We start from the raw sequence: 11,791 nt of genomic DNA, 5'->3' as shown, positions 1-11,791 counted from the left end.
GACGCAAAAGAAAAGTCTTCCAGGGTGAAAAGCATAGGATGTGATCCCATCCTCATTACTTCTCTTCCCACCGCAATTATTTTCTGAATAATTTATACAGCCGCTAAGATGTGGCACAAAGCAGGACTCTGTATTAGGGTCATGTCATGCAAGAATTGTGGCCAGTGCGAGTAGGATTTGGGGCGTACATAAAATCATGGCATGTGGATAGGAGGAACGCTTGCGGAAGCCCCTGAACGTGCTGGAATTACGATGTTCCTCCTTACACATCAAATAAACCCAAACGAAAGAGACTCGAGTGGAGCAATCTGCATAACAATGATAAATTTGCCTCTTGGGAATTTGGGCTATGACCCTCACCCTCTGTTTCACTTGTCAGCATCAATGTCAGAAATGCTTTAAGGGCAGTGCGCTATTTAACTAACATGTCAGTTTTTGGAAATGGGTTTTGGGATGAGCATCCTCTAATGTTGGACATTCACACTCACAGGGGTACCGTGGTTCTTTAGGAGTTTTGAAAATCATCATTCAAAAAATCCTCATGTTTATGCTAATGCTATTTGTCGACTTATGTTTGAGTCACTTAAAGGGACACTTGATCCGGCTGAACATTACTACGCTTGTCCACTTCAACCTGTGAAAGTGTAAAAGCATTCTGCACAATAGTTTGGATTTATTGCCATGAAACGTGAGCTCATGTGATCACCTCCGCAAAATCAAAACTCCTGTGCCGCTCGCTTCTGCATTTACACAGACTGAAGAGGACAAGCGCAAGAATGCACGTATGAAACTCAACTGGTTATATTTCCGCCACTTAGCTATGCTAAAGTTCTGTTCGTCAGAATCTATGCCGGCAGCCAGGCCTAGATGTTTATGGATGACCAGCTCTAGTTGTTCCAGTGCTAATTAAACACATCGATTACAACAAGTGACATTATTTATGCTCCCCCCCCCCCACACAATGGTCAAAGCCGGTAGTAATACGTTAAATAACAGTTTCACATCACCACTGGCTTTATAGAAATTGATTCGTGAGCTTCAGTGTCAGAGGTGAAAATCTTACTAAAGCCTCGAGTGAATGGTAATGGTGGGTTTAAAACAACTCATTAATATGAAAGCCTGGCTGTTGCATATGGAGCACTGCGTTAATATTTTACATTTCAATTCACTCTTGCTGAAGATGTAAGGATTACGCAATGGGTCAGAAGGGTCAACATATACAGATGAAGTTAATGTACTCTGCTTAAAAACATAGATAACTAATAGTACAGAATATATTATGACAAATTGACAGACTAAATTTTCATAAAAATATAAATGTGAATGCTGAGCCAAAACTCAGGCTAAACATTGTACAATGTATGAAATATTAAATCAAAAATATGCGTTAGAATGTAGAGATTAATCCGATAAGGCAGAAAGGTAAAACATTAAAATTCATAAAAGATAAGAATAAACATATGGATTTTAAATTGTGAGGTACAACATTGGTACTGCTTCAGAAAAAAAAAAACAATTTTGACTTGTTTTCCCCATATTCATTTATTTTTCCTAGCAGAACCCAACTCTGTAGCAATGACACTAATAATATGCTGCAGTTTCTCCAAGGCAAACCAACCAAGTGTAGTTTCCTTCTGCGCTTTTATGAAATATGTACGTGTGATGTCCAAAAGTGAAACAGTGAGGGGAAAAAAACTGGGTTAAAAGCACATGGCCTCCAGAACATGATTACGCTTGCCTTTCAAAGTAAGAACTCGGGACAAAAAAGCTGCATGCTCTGAGGGCCTGTCTGCACAAATGTGGCCTGCTTACACCATTTTGCCACGCTGCAGTAAAAGCAATCGCTATGGATTTTCTGTTATCGGAGTCGCTGCCCGCCTGCTTGCTTTCTTTCCTGGGATGAGCTTTTAATAAGTCCTGTCAAAAAGCAAGCCGTAGATTATAATGTGGTTATGCTGCGTTAGTACCGTGGCAGTGCATCATGTTTCTCATCATTTATCAGTGAAATTCAGCTGCTCACAGCTCTCAAAGCCAAAAATTTAAAGTAGACAGTTTGGCCAGTCACCAGTTGAGAGGATCTTGGCTGGCAGTCATTTTTCCACGATGTGATTCAAGTCACTTTTCTGCACATGGGAGCAGCCTGCCTTCCACAACGGCGCTTGGGTATCGTGGGTTAGGACCAAGGTCTATCATTATAATGGGAGAATTTGACTTGCTCATGAGCTGACCACCTATTCTAGAGCCATTCATTGACGTGTGTGTGCGCGTACGTGGGGATGCGTGTGTGTGTGTAAAAGAGATCCCATCATCACTGGAGATTAGCGCTACTTTAGTCAGCAGGATAAACCACAGTTGAAGGATAAACAACAGACCTAGAGCATTGTAGAGGTGCAAAGATTGACAACTAATCGATCAGATTAATCCTCAATTGTTTGATAATAGATAAATTGTTAGGTCAAGTTTTTTCATTTAAAATTGTCAAAATGCTCATAATTAAAAACACACCCCCTGTAGCTCAACTTCCGACAGCTAATATCATCTATTTGCTGCTTTCGAACCCAAACTACGGAATCAACAGCACCTTTGCTGATTGCAACCAAGAAGAGTCCATTCTTTGTTCATTAATGAATAGTCAACACCAATACACAACTAAATTAAACATCATTATTTGGGTAAACCCTAATCATGCATTAATGACACACAAAATATTTGCCATTGAAGAGTTTTATTGAGGGTGTTTCAGCACCCAACTTTTTATAAATTGGAACTGTTGTGAAATAAAACAAAAACAGAATGTTTGTCGGGAAAATTACTATTGGACAAAGAGAAATAATTATAGAAGCAGATGCTGTATATAGAATAGTTTACATCACGCTGTAACAGTAAAATAATCTTGTTTTTGTTGTTGTTTGTTAATTTCTATGAGACATAAAATCCACATTTATCGAAACCTAAATCAGGATAACAAACTCAAGTGAAAAAAAATCAAAGTGAAAATTCAGGACCTATGGGACACAACATCGTGTACACTTTTACATTGGGATCCAATACCGGAGCTCTATCAATTTTGCCTATCCAAAGGCAACAAGGACCAAATTTGATCAACACCATGAGAGTGCTACCGGTTTTAGTGCATTTGAGATGATCCAAGTACCATCATATTCAATGTTACTTGATTCATATGAATTACTTTTGGATTACTCCAATTCCAAAAATGCTGATGACGACAAAATCTAAACAAATATCATTATATATATTTGTATGTAGTGAACCACTGCTATTTTGCATGGGAAGGGACGTCATATGGCGGAAATCCAATTGGCATGTATTTATACTGTATATATTTATACATAGACAGAGCTGGATGAACGGATGAGTACTGATGGGTGAATTTTTGTCTATTCATTCTTCCTGATGGGTCTTTTTTTTTTTTAGCAATTCCTGTGTTATATTATATTGTTCTACATTTGTTGTACTGTTTTTTTTTTTACTATTATGCTATTTTCACTGGATTGGTGCAATTTGATGTATCGGAACAATTTAGATTTTGAATGTGTACAGTTGGGAGAGTATACAATGACCATTTTCATAACATCTCAGGGCCAGTCCCTGCTGGCTTGTCAGGGCAGATGACCACCTGCGAATTCTTCTCCTTGAAGTACAGCTCGGCACGCAGTTCCTCCAAGCTGAATTCGGTTGTGCCGCTGAAGAGCAGCTCTTTACAGTACATGCTCTTTTCCAGCTTTTTGCTCGATTCGTGTTCTTTTTGTTGAAGTTGGTGCTCCAGCAGCCTTTTCAGAGGAGTGTCGTCTCTGCAGGGCTTGCGTGCTGACAAAATGTTGTTCACTGTCGGGATGATCTTGCATGCCGTCCTGAGCGAAAGGTCGCACACCACAGAGGAAATGGGGAGAGCTTACTCACAACGGTCAAGAAGAAAAACTTGAATCACATACACAACAAAACCGTTGGTATTATATTGGACGTTTTCTATTTGCTTTAAAACAATATTAAAATCTTAAAAAGCATTTGCAGGAATATATATTTTACTTTATAATTGTATATCAGGGCATCAAGACAGATACTGGTACTTTGGTTTTAAATGCACAGTCAAGGTCAAAATTGTGCTGATCTCTTCGGGACAAAATCAATTAACCAATCTATTGTTTATGTACAATAAAACTATATATATAATATTTATTCACGATTGATCACTCACATTTTTGGAGTCTCCTCTGTCTCGTCAACAAATGGTTGGAAAGTGGGTTTTGCAGGAGGTGCAGCCATCAGTGTGTTTGCAAATTTGGACTTCTGGCGCAACTTGGATGTATAAAAATGGAGGCAAATGTAAGCAAAAAATCATGACAGTTGTAAACAAAACATGCCAAAATGAATTAACATTTGCTCTTACCTTCACATCACACCATTTTTGCACCCCTTTCTCATTTTCCTTTGCCCTTGCAGTTGGAGGAGCCAACCAAGGCTCGAATGTTGGTTCTGAAGGACCGGCGCTTTCCTGGCTCTCATCAAAGATCACCACTTTACTGTTCCTGCTCTGAGTGCTGCTTTCTTCAATTGGAGTGGCACGTAAACTCAAGCCCCTTGCGACGCCTGCATAAACATCAACTTTTAAACTCTTCACACCAAACACTTTTTTGCCAAGGAGTCTAGACACTGCATTTGAGTGAGGTCTTCATTTTTGTGCTTACTTTTAATGGCGGCTCCAGTTCTGACGATAGGCACGGCGGCCTTCTTCCCTCGCGTTTTCAGCTCGGCAAGAGAAACTCTCTCAGGTTCTTTGGTCTCGTCGTCACTGTCACTATCATCGACCTTATTCATCACTTGCCGGGACACGCGAGCTTGCAGCAACCTAATAACAAAAAAGCTGTTTATGACTGCTGACAGTCCAAATTTACTGTGTCACTACATATAAAACAAAGAAAGGTACATCATGTGAATTTAAAACAACCACATGGCTTAGCCTTTCGGTAAGACATCTTAACGCTAACGCTAATGAGACTTACGTTACAGTTCTATATCCCTTTAAGCAACAAACTAAACACACATGATAAGGCAACATATATAGAAAGACAATATATTCTAAGACTTATGTTCTTTAATACTGTGAAGAGTGACTAATATTAGTGCCGTACTGATTAGCTGAGAGGAGTTGAGACATGTCAATGAACAGTAGCCTAGGCACAGTATTAACAAATATATGTGATCAAAAAAGGGTGGATACCTACTTGTGAAACTGTTGTAGCCTGTCAAGAGGCTGGGCAAACATATGAAGTCCTTCTTGGAAGATCAAGTCGGCTTTGAGGAACTCGCCACGGTCCTCAAGCTCCTCAGCCCAGGCGATGTAGAAGGACGCACGAGTGGTCCCTATTCCTTGGGCTTTCATATACCTGTAAATGTCCAAGCGCTCCAAGCAGTTCCCTGCCTAACAAACACCAACACAATATTAGATTTCAACACGTCAAAGTAACAGCTTGGTGTTAAATATCAGAATACGCACATATTTGATCCAGAGGTCAACATAGCGAGGATCGTCGTGATATTTCTTTTCGTCTGCGTATCGTGTCACGGCTTGCTCTAACAAGGTGCTCAGGTTGCTTTCTTTTCCGCCCTGAGGAAACATTTGCTCTGACCATTTGATGTACCTGTTCAAGACAGAACCACACGAGCAGGATTAGAAGAGAGCTCACATCTATACTGTACTCAATTTATTTACACTTACCGATCCCAAACATCAAGTGGGTCATCTCCATTGTAAAGTCGCAATTCTGTCTCAAACGCTCTACGACAAAAACAGCCATATAATCACAAACATTATCACATTATTAGAATACACACGGTCATGTTTTATTCAAATCATTCATACTGTCGCTGTTGGAGGATGGCAGGGCTGAGGCCATCTTTGCTGTGACTGAGTGCCTGGAGCAAGGCTGACATGTTTCTCCCACGTCTCAGAGGCTGAATGTTCTCTTTGCAGAGCTCCCATTCCACATCCCCACCTTCTGCCATAATGGAAAGCAGCTGGGCACATAAAGATGAACATGTTTGATGATTATGGGTTCTGTTTGTTATAAAGTAGGGTTGCGCAAATTAAATGAGCCATCAATTAAATCAATTTTATTTGTCGGGATTTATTTATTTATTTTTTTCCCCGCATAGTCCATGCTTCAAAGCTCATCTCCGCAAAATGCACTGCTTCGATTATTGGCATGGCAATAAAGTGAGAGGAGCAGTGTTAGTAACTTAGCTATTTGGTGGTTATATTATGCCATTGAGTTCGACCTCTTAAAATATTTTTTACAAAAGCGACCAGATAATTTAATACCCGTTAGAAAACACACAATATGACCAGAATCAGAAAGGAGGCTAGCGGAAGGCGATCATGGAGACAATTGCACTGAACATTGCCAAAGACAAGGTGCCCATGCATCAAGTTGTTGGACATTTACAACCTGAGATATGGGCATGCAATATTTTGCCAAGGTCGCCTTTTTTTCCACAGACATGCACCAACTGAGAAATGACATTTCACAATTTAATAATGTTAATTTGTTGAACATTTAAAATGATAATTCATAATTGTGTTTACAAACACGCCACGACTTATGGCACAATTTTCCAAGAAGCACTTGTTTTGTTTTTTTCATTATCTGTTAAGAAATACAAATTCTGTTGTTTGAAGCACGTTAACGCTACATTGGGCCGTATTCCAGAATAAAATGCGTAACATGACGTTACGTAACATGTAATGAAATACAATAAAACCTGCTATGCTACATTAATGAACGACAACAAATTGTGATTGAGCGTTATGCTCCAAAACACGATACCTCGCAGGGAAATCCATTTAAAACTGAAGCGCAAGAGTCGCATTTGCATTCGAACGTGGACGCGAACGCGTTAGCTCGGTCAAATTATTTTTAACTCGATACATATCACAGTTCATGTTCAACAATTTCAAAATTTAATTCACCAACTACCGCAGTAAACGTGTTCTGTGAAATAATCGTTTGGATACCACTCACAAACTGCCGTGTGTGCGTCAAATATGAAGCTTCTCCGTTATTGATTCCAGCAACAGCAAAGGAAGTATCGTTACTGTTTTGAACGAGGAGCGCCGGTTTGGCTGGTCGAACGTTCATTGGAGGAATCCCAAACAGGTTATGACGTAATATTACAGCTTCCGGATCTTTTCCTGTTTTGGTTGTAAAGGCTAGCTTGACGTCTAATTTTATTGACTTTGAAGTTTTTCCACCTTACATATTTACATAGCGGTTAATAAAGCTTAGTCAACTTCTAACTTATGCTTGTACGCCCATAGGAATGGACAACCGGTGTTATTGTTGCACCTCCAAGTTCGGTGTCTTTAAAAAGGAGGTAAAGTGCTTCAGTCTGGCGCGAGTCGTTTTGACTAAATACTGTATCACATTTCTGTCGAATGTGTAAAATACGTATGTGCTTTTATTTCTTTTGCAACTAGCTGGGTTGTAAAAGCTGTGGCCGATCCTTCTGCGCCAACTGCTTGACTTGTAATGCTGTGGTGCCACGTTATGGCAACACCCAGCAGAAGGTTTGCAAGCAATGCCATGGAAATCTTACAAGGTAGACCTCGTAGAAATTAACATCAGATGCATTTGATTAGTGTTTGTGAACAAATCAGTGAGTAACTTATTCTGATTTTGCACCACTATGATATATTTCTAGCGGGGTTACTTCAAACGATGCAGGAAGATGGTCTCCCCCTGAGAACTACAAAAAGTGGGTTGATCACGTTGGTAAATTCAACGTTTCTACGATTCGTGCATTCATAAAACAATAGAAAATTGCTCCACAGACGAGTTGCTGCGTTTGAAGCCAAACAAGAAGGGCAGAAGGTACAACCACATGGAGGCAGTATACCTTCTCTAGCAGGTCTTCCCCCTCCTAAAGGCCTAAGTAAGGAAGACCAGACAATTGCTGAAAGGCTTCAAAAGCTGAAAGAAGACACTGCACCAAGTATTAAAATTTATTTGCAAACAAAAACAATTCACGTGACAGTTATATCACATACTGATGGTGCTTTTATCTCCTGCAGAGTCCGTGCCTTCTGAAAAAGAGCTTGAAACGCGGCTAGCCGCCCTTAAAGTTCCCAGCAAGCCAGTGCCTTCTTCCCAGGAGATGGAAGACCGGTTAGCAGCTTTAAAGGGACAACCTCCTCCTTCTCAAGCCCCTCCACCTGTGAGCACAACTCTAGCGTGCATGTTGTGTTCAGTGATGCTAGTAATGTGTTACTTAGGATTCAGTAATGGCTGCCATTTCAAGTAACAACTAATCTAACATGTTGAGTTACAATTCAAACACTGAATTACTTTGTAACAAAACAAAGTTGTCAAAATGTCCAGTTGTCATCGCCAAGAAAGACAATAGACACTTTCCTTTAGGTTTCAAGAAGTGAGCATCATAAGACACAAGTTGCAAAGGATTACGCCAAATTCAGCCACTGTCTGGTACATGCATAGTTTGCATATGCAACAAAACTAATAGCTAAGTAATACAATAAAGGAGGTAAAGCACACCCTTTTACTAACCAACTGTTACACAACAAACAACTGTGTATTACGGAGCATAAAAAGTATAAAGGGACAAGATTAACATTCAACCGAGAAGCATTGTGCATTATTACATCCACGCCCCAACGTCTAGGGAGAGCGATCCCTCGTATGCGCCAAATCATGTTTTCAGCTCTAGACATCTCATATACCAATGAAGGAAGTGGAGATCTTTGCGTTTTCAAGATGGAAATACAGTCCCTATATTGAGTTTGGGACAGCAAGATGAAAATATTAAGTTTGGCAGCATCCTGAGGAGATGTTAACAATATTTTTTTTTCGTCAAAACAGGAGTTTAGGCCCTCATTAAAGAGTGTGACTAGTTGTCAGGTTAAAAAAAAGCCTACTTTTTAAAATTTATTTTAAAAAATATTACTGTATGTAAAGTGAAATGTAGACTTTAAGAAATGTTCACTAAAATCCAGAAAGACTTTTTTTATTTACAGATAAAAACAATTACCTACTGTAAGAGTAAAAAAAAAGGCAGTCCTTTTTTAAAAAAAAAATTAAGCTTCATCGTTAAACATTACTGTTAAAAATGCACTTCCAATAAAGTAATTTTTATGTTAAGTGGCATTGTTGGTGTTTGCTGAAAGTAATAAAGCAACTAGTAATCTATCTTTACTTGTAGAATCAAATTAATCAGTAGGTAACACCGGCAAAACTAGTCTTGTTATAGTCTCATACATGTGCTGTATGTGTCTCATTGTGTTCCTCTTTATAGGTCCTCCAGCCTCCAGATAACAGGACTCAGACCGAGCAAGCCAATAATCTTCTTACGCAGATGACAGAGGAGGTTGGCATTGACCATCAGCTTGCAAATCCTGGATACAGTAAGAAAATGCCCTTTATGGAACATATTTATAATATAAAGTCCGATATTAGGGCTTTTTGAGACTCAAGTTGAGGTGGCCCTTCCACTAATTGTTGAACTACGCTTTATTCAAAAATTGTCTTATCAGGTGACGGTGGCCGCATGAACGATCTGAACAAAGAAGAGGACAGGACGCTACAGGACAATATGAACGAGAACCAAGACTGGAGGCAGCTAGAGACTGATGCAGCACGGTTGCTTGAAGAGGCCCATCGGGAGCTGAGAAAGGATCATCATTCTACAGAACAAATCATCAACATGGCCAAGAGGCTCGCCCAGCTAAAAGGACAGGACCCAGACAAAGGTTTGACACATATCAGTAAATCAGCCGTCTTAATCAGTACACATAAACTTTCTTATTGTGAATTTGAGATAGCTCTCCTATGCATGAACCTTGACTAAAGATGAACTGTTTGTCTAAATGTCAGCGAAAAAGACTCGCACACTTTTGATTTTTTTTCACTTTTAGTGAATACGGATGATTACAAACGTCCCGACAGTGATGAGGAGACAGAAGATGAAGCCATAAAAAGGGTTTTGAAGCAGGTATGGTATGTGTGCATGTGGATGACACTGCCGTTCTCAAATAATACACGAACATTGATTTTGAAACCACTTAACAGCGGCTAACATGCTTACATACGTGTGTCTGTTGTTGCAGCTCTCAGAAGAAGCTGCACTAGATGAGGCCAGTGGCTACAACATACCTCTAGAACATGGTGGACCAAAAAACACAGAGAAGGAAAAGTCCCCCAAGAAGCCTGTATTAAGCTATAAGCAACATATCGCTTTGAGTATTTCCTAGCTGTTAGTGATAATCACTTAAAAACAGATCTGTTTTTTATCTGTTTGACAGACTCAAGCTCCAGCAACTAAGAGCCGGACTCCACCGGCATATATTAGATCTGTGGATCCACCATCAGACAGTGACGACGATGAGCTTCCATGGTGTTGCATCTGTAACCATGACGCCACTTTACGGTGCCACACCTGTGATGGAGACCTGTACTGCAATCGCTGCTTCAGGTAGCCTAACGTGAATTGGCTGTGATCGAGAACACTTTCAGGGTGGCTCTCTTTGCCACCAAATAGATGTGTTGACTGCGAATGCAGACCATGACCCAGATAAATTAGAGGCAAGCTGTTGCCATATTGCCGAGCAGCATGCATATTAAGTATTTAGGGTTATGAATTATCAATCCACACTCTTACATCCGCAGGGAAGGACACAACAAATACGACAGGAAGGAGCATCGTACCACCAATTATACTGCACCTAAAAAGAAAAGGAAGTCTTGATGACAACACTGTCGATGATGCCAAACCGGAATGCAAGACTAATACATGCTGAACAATATTTATTATATGAACAATTAATGCAATGTTCTTGTTAATGTGTCAAAATATAAATAAGTCTTGAATGATGGGTGATTTTAGCAAAGCTACACTGCCTCAGAATAAAAAAAACGTTCTACTTCCTAAAAGCAGCTATACTTTGCAATTTGAGAATTTTTTAAACGATGACAACGCATACAAAAAGCAAATCATGAGCTCTTTTGGACTGATTTACAACCTCAGACAGTCAGCACTGGAGTGACAAAGATCCACAGAGTCTGTATAAAAGGATTAGTGAGGGTTTTGTTTTCCATTGGCAAGCACCTCAGCCGCACTTGTAATTATGTTTGGTTGTTGTCAAACATCACAGCATCGCCTCGCTTCTCCTTGCACATAATTTCATTACCGTGGCTGCTGCAGGCTGTCTTCTAGAGATGGCGAGATCTATTTTTGTTGTAGTTTTGCAGTCAGTATCAGCACTTCGCAGAAATGTGTAAGTCTGATAGTCTCCAAAGTGGAAATGGGGGCGATCCAAGCAAATTACTGTAATGGACCCTGATGGAGCCAAAAGACCCTCATGTGTGACAGAGAGACCAGCAGAGTGTAGTCTCATCAAGACATCACTGTCTAGCCGACTGAGGAGCAACCATCATCACGCTCCTCTGGGGGGGTCCATTAAGCATTGTATGGAAGTCGTTAATGTGTTTGCCTTTTCTGGTTATGTCGTACACAGACAGGAAATGAGAGCAGATAATGGATGCATACTTAATGGACCTTCCTGCTGATGATTTTTGCTGTGTTTACTCCTAAACTTGACATGTCAACATCCCCTTTGGCTTCCTGTGCCGTGCTGAAAAAGTAAATGTCAGAAAATGCTTTCTGGAAATGAAGTTTTGACTTGTAATTGTCTTGGAAAAGTCAAGTCATTTTATGAGGGGGTAACGTACATGTGAAATAAATTGACCTGACACTTAGTATT

The 11,791-nt window shown here is 40.0% G+C and overlaps 2 protein-coding genes across 4 annotated transcripts; one reads left to right on the top strand and one right to left on the bottom strand.

Annotated features, from left to right (window-relative positions):
- Positions 1-2,708: 2,708 nt before the first annotated feature.
- Positions 2,709-7,196, bottom strand: bub1bb (BUB1 mitotic checkpoint serine/threonine kinase Bb). The gene is made up of 9 exons (XM_088318695.1): positions 7,041-7,196; positions 5,882-6,036; positions 5,738-5,797; positions 5,516-5,660; positions 5,244-5,440; positions 4,707-4,867; positions 4,409-4,608; positions 4,217-4,317; positions 2,709-3,872 (listed from the first exon to the last, which is right to left on the bottom strand). The coding sequence occupies exons 1-9, from the start codon at positions 7,155-7,157 to the stop codon at positions 3,587-3,589; spliced, it is 1,422 nt and encodes a 473-aa protein (XP_088174821.1). The 5' UTR covers positions 7,158-7,196; the 3' UTR covers positions 2,709-3,586.
- On the top strand, positions 7,095-11,786 carry zfyve19 (zinc finger, FYVE domain containing 19). Of its 3 annotated transcripts, none has more exons than XM_088318718.1 (12): positions 7,095-7,175; positions 7,337-7,392; positions 7,496-7,617; positions 7,720-7,773; positions 7,850-8,010; positions 8,090-8,232; positions 9,328-9,436; positions 9,566-9,781; positions 9,947-10,023; positions 10,139-10,240; positions 10,334-10,503; positions 10,698-11,786. In XM_088318718.1, the coding sequence occupies exons 2-12, from the start codon at positions 7,339-7,341 to the stop codon at positions 10,774-10,776; spliced, it is 1,287 nt and encodes a 428-aa protein (XP_088174844.1). In that variant the 5' UTR covers positions 7,095-7,175; positions 7,337-7,338; the 3' UTR covers positions 10,777-11,786. The 3 variants fall into 3 exon arrangements, with proteins under 3 accessions (XP_088174844.1, XP_088174834.1, XP_088174854.1); XM_088318708.1 differs by having other exon boundaries at positions 7,117-7,221; XM_088318728.1 differs by lacking the exon at positions 7,095-7,175 and having other exon boundaries at positions 7,197-7,392; positions 11,546-11,786.
- Positions 11,787-11,791: the final 5 nt, after the last annotated feature.

Source organism: Idiotropiscis lumnitzeri, chromosome 1 (assembly GCF_059441095.1).
Source record: "Idiotropiscis lumnitzeri isolate Australia: NSW breed Sydney's pygmy pipehorse chromosome 1, RoL_Ilum_1.0, whole genome shotgun sequence".
Classification (NCBI taxonomy): Eukaryota; Metazoa; Chordata; class Actinopteri; order Syngnathiformes; family Syngnathidae; genus Idiotropiscis; species Idiotropiscis lumnitzeri.
This window is presented reverse-complemented; position numbering and strand designations above follow the sequence as displayed.

Excerpts from the sequence above, each read along its gene's own strand:
- bub1bb (XM_088318695.1), bottom strand. The coding sequence starts at position 7,157 with ATGAACGTTCGACCAGCCAAACCGGCGCTCCTCGTTCAAAACAGTAAC. Across the intron at positions 5,798-5,881 it reads GCCATCCTCCAACAGCGACA|AGCGTTTGAGACAGAATTGC; the intron begins GTATGAATGATT and ends TTTTTGTCGTAG. Across the intron at positions 4,868-5,243 it reads AGGCTACAACAGTTTCACAA|GTTGCTGCAAGCTCGCGTGT; the intron begins GTAGGTATCCAC and ends TTTTGTTATTAG.
- zfyve19 (XM_088318718.1), top strand. The coding sequence starts at position 7,339 with ATGGACAACCGGTGTTATTGTTGCACCTCCAAGTTCGGTGTCTTTAAA. Across the intron at positions 8,233-9,327 it reads CTTCTCAAGCCCCTCCACCT|GTCCTCCAGCCTCCAGATAA; the intron begins GTGAGCACAACT and ends TCCTCTTTATAG. Across the intron at positions 10,241-10,333 it reads AAAAGTCCCCCAAGAAGCCT|ACTCAAGCTCCAGCAACTAA; the intron begins GTATTAAGCTAT and ends TCTGTTTGACAG.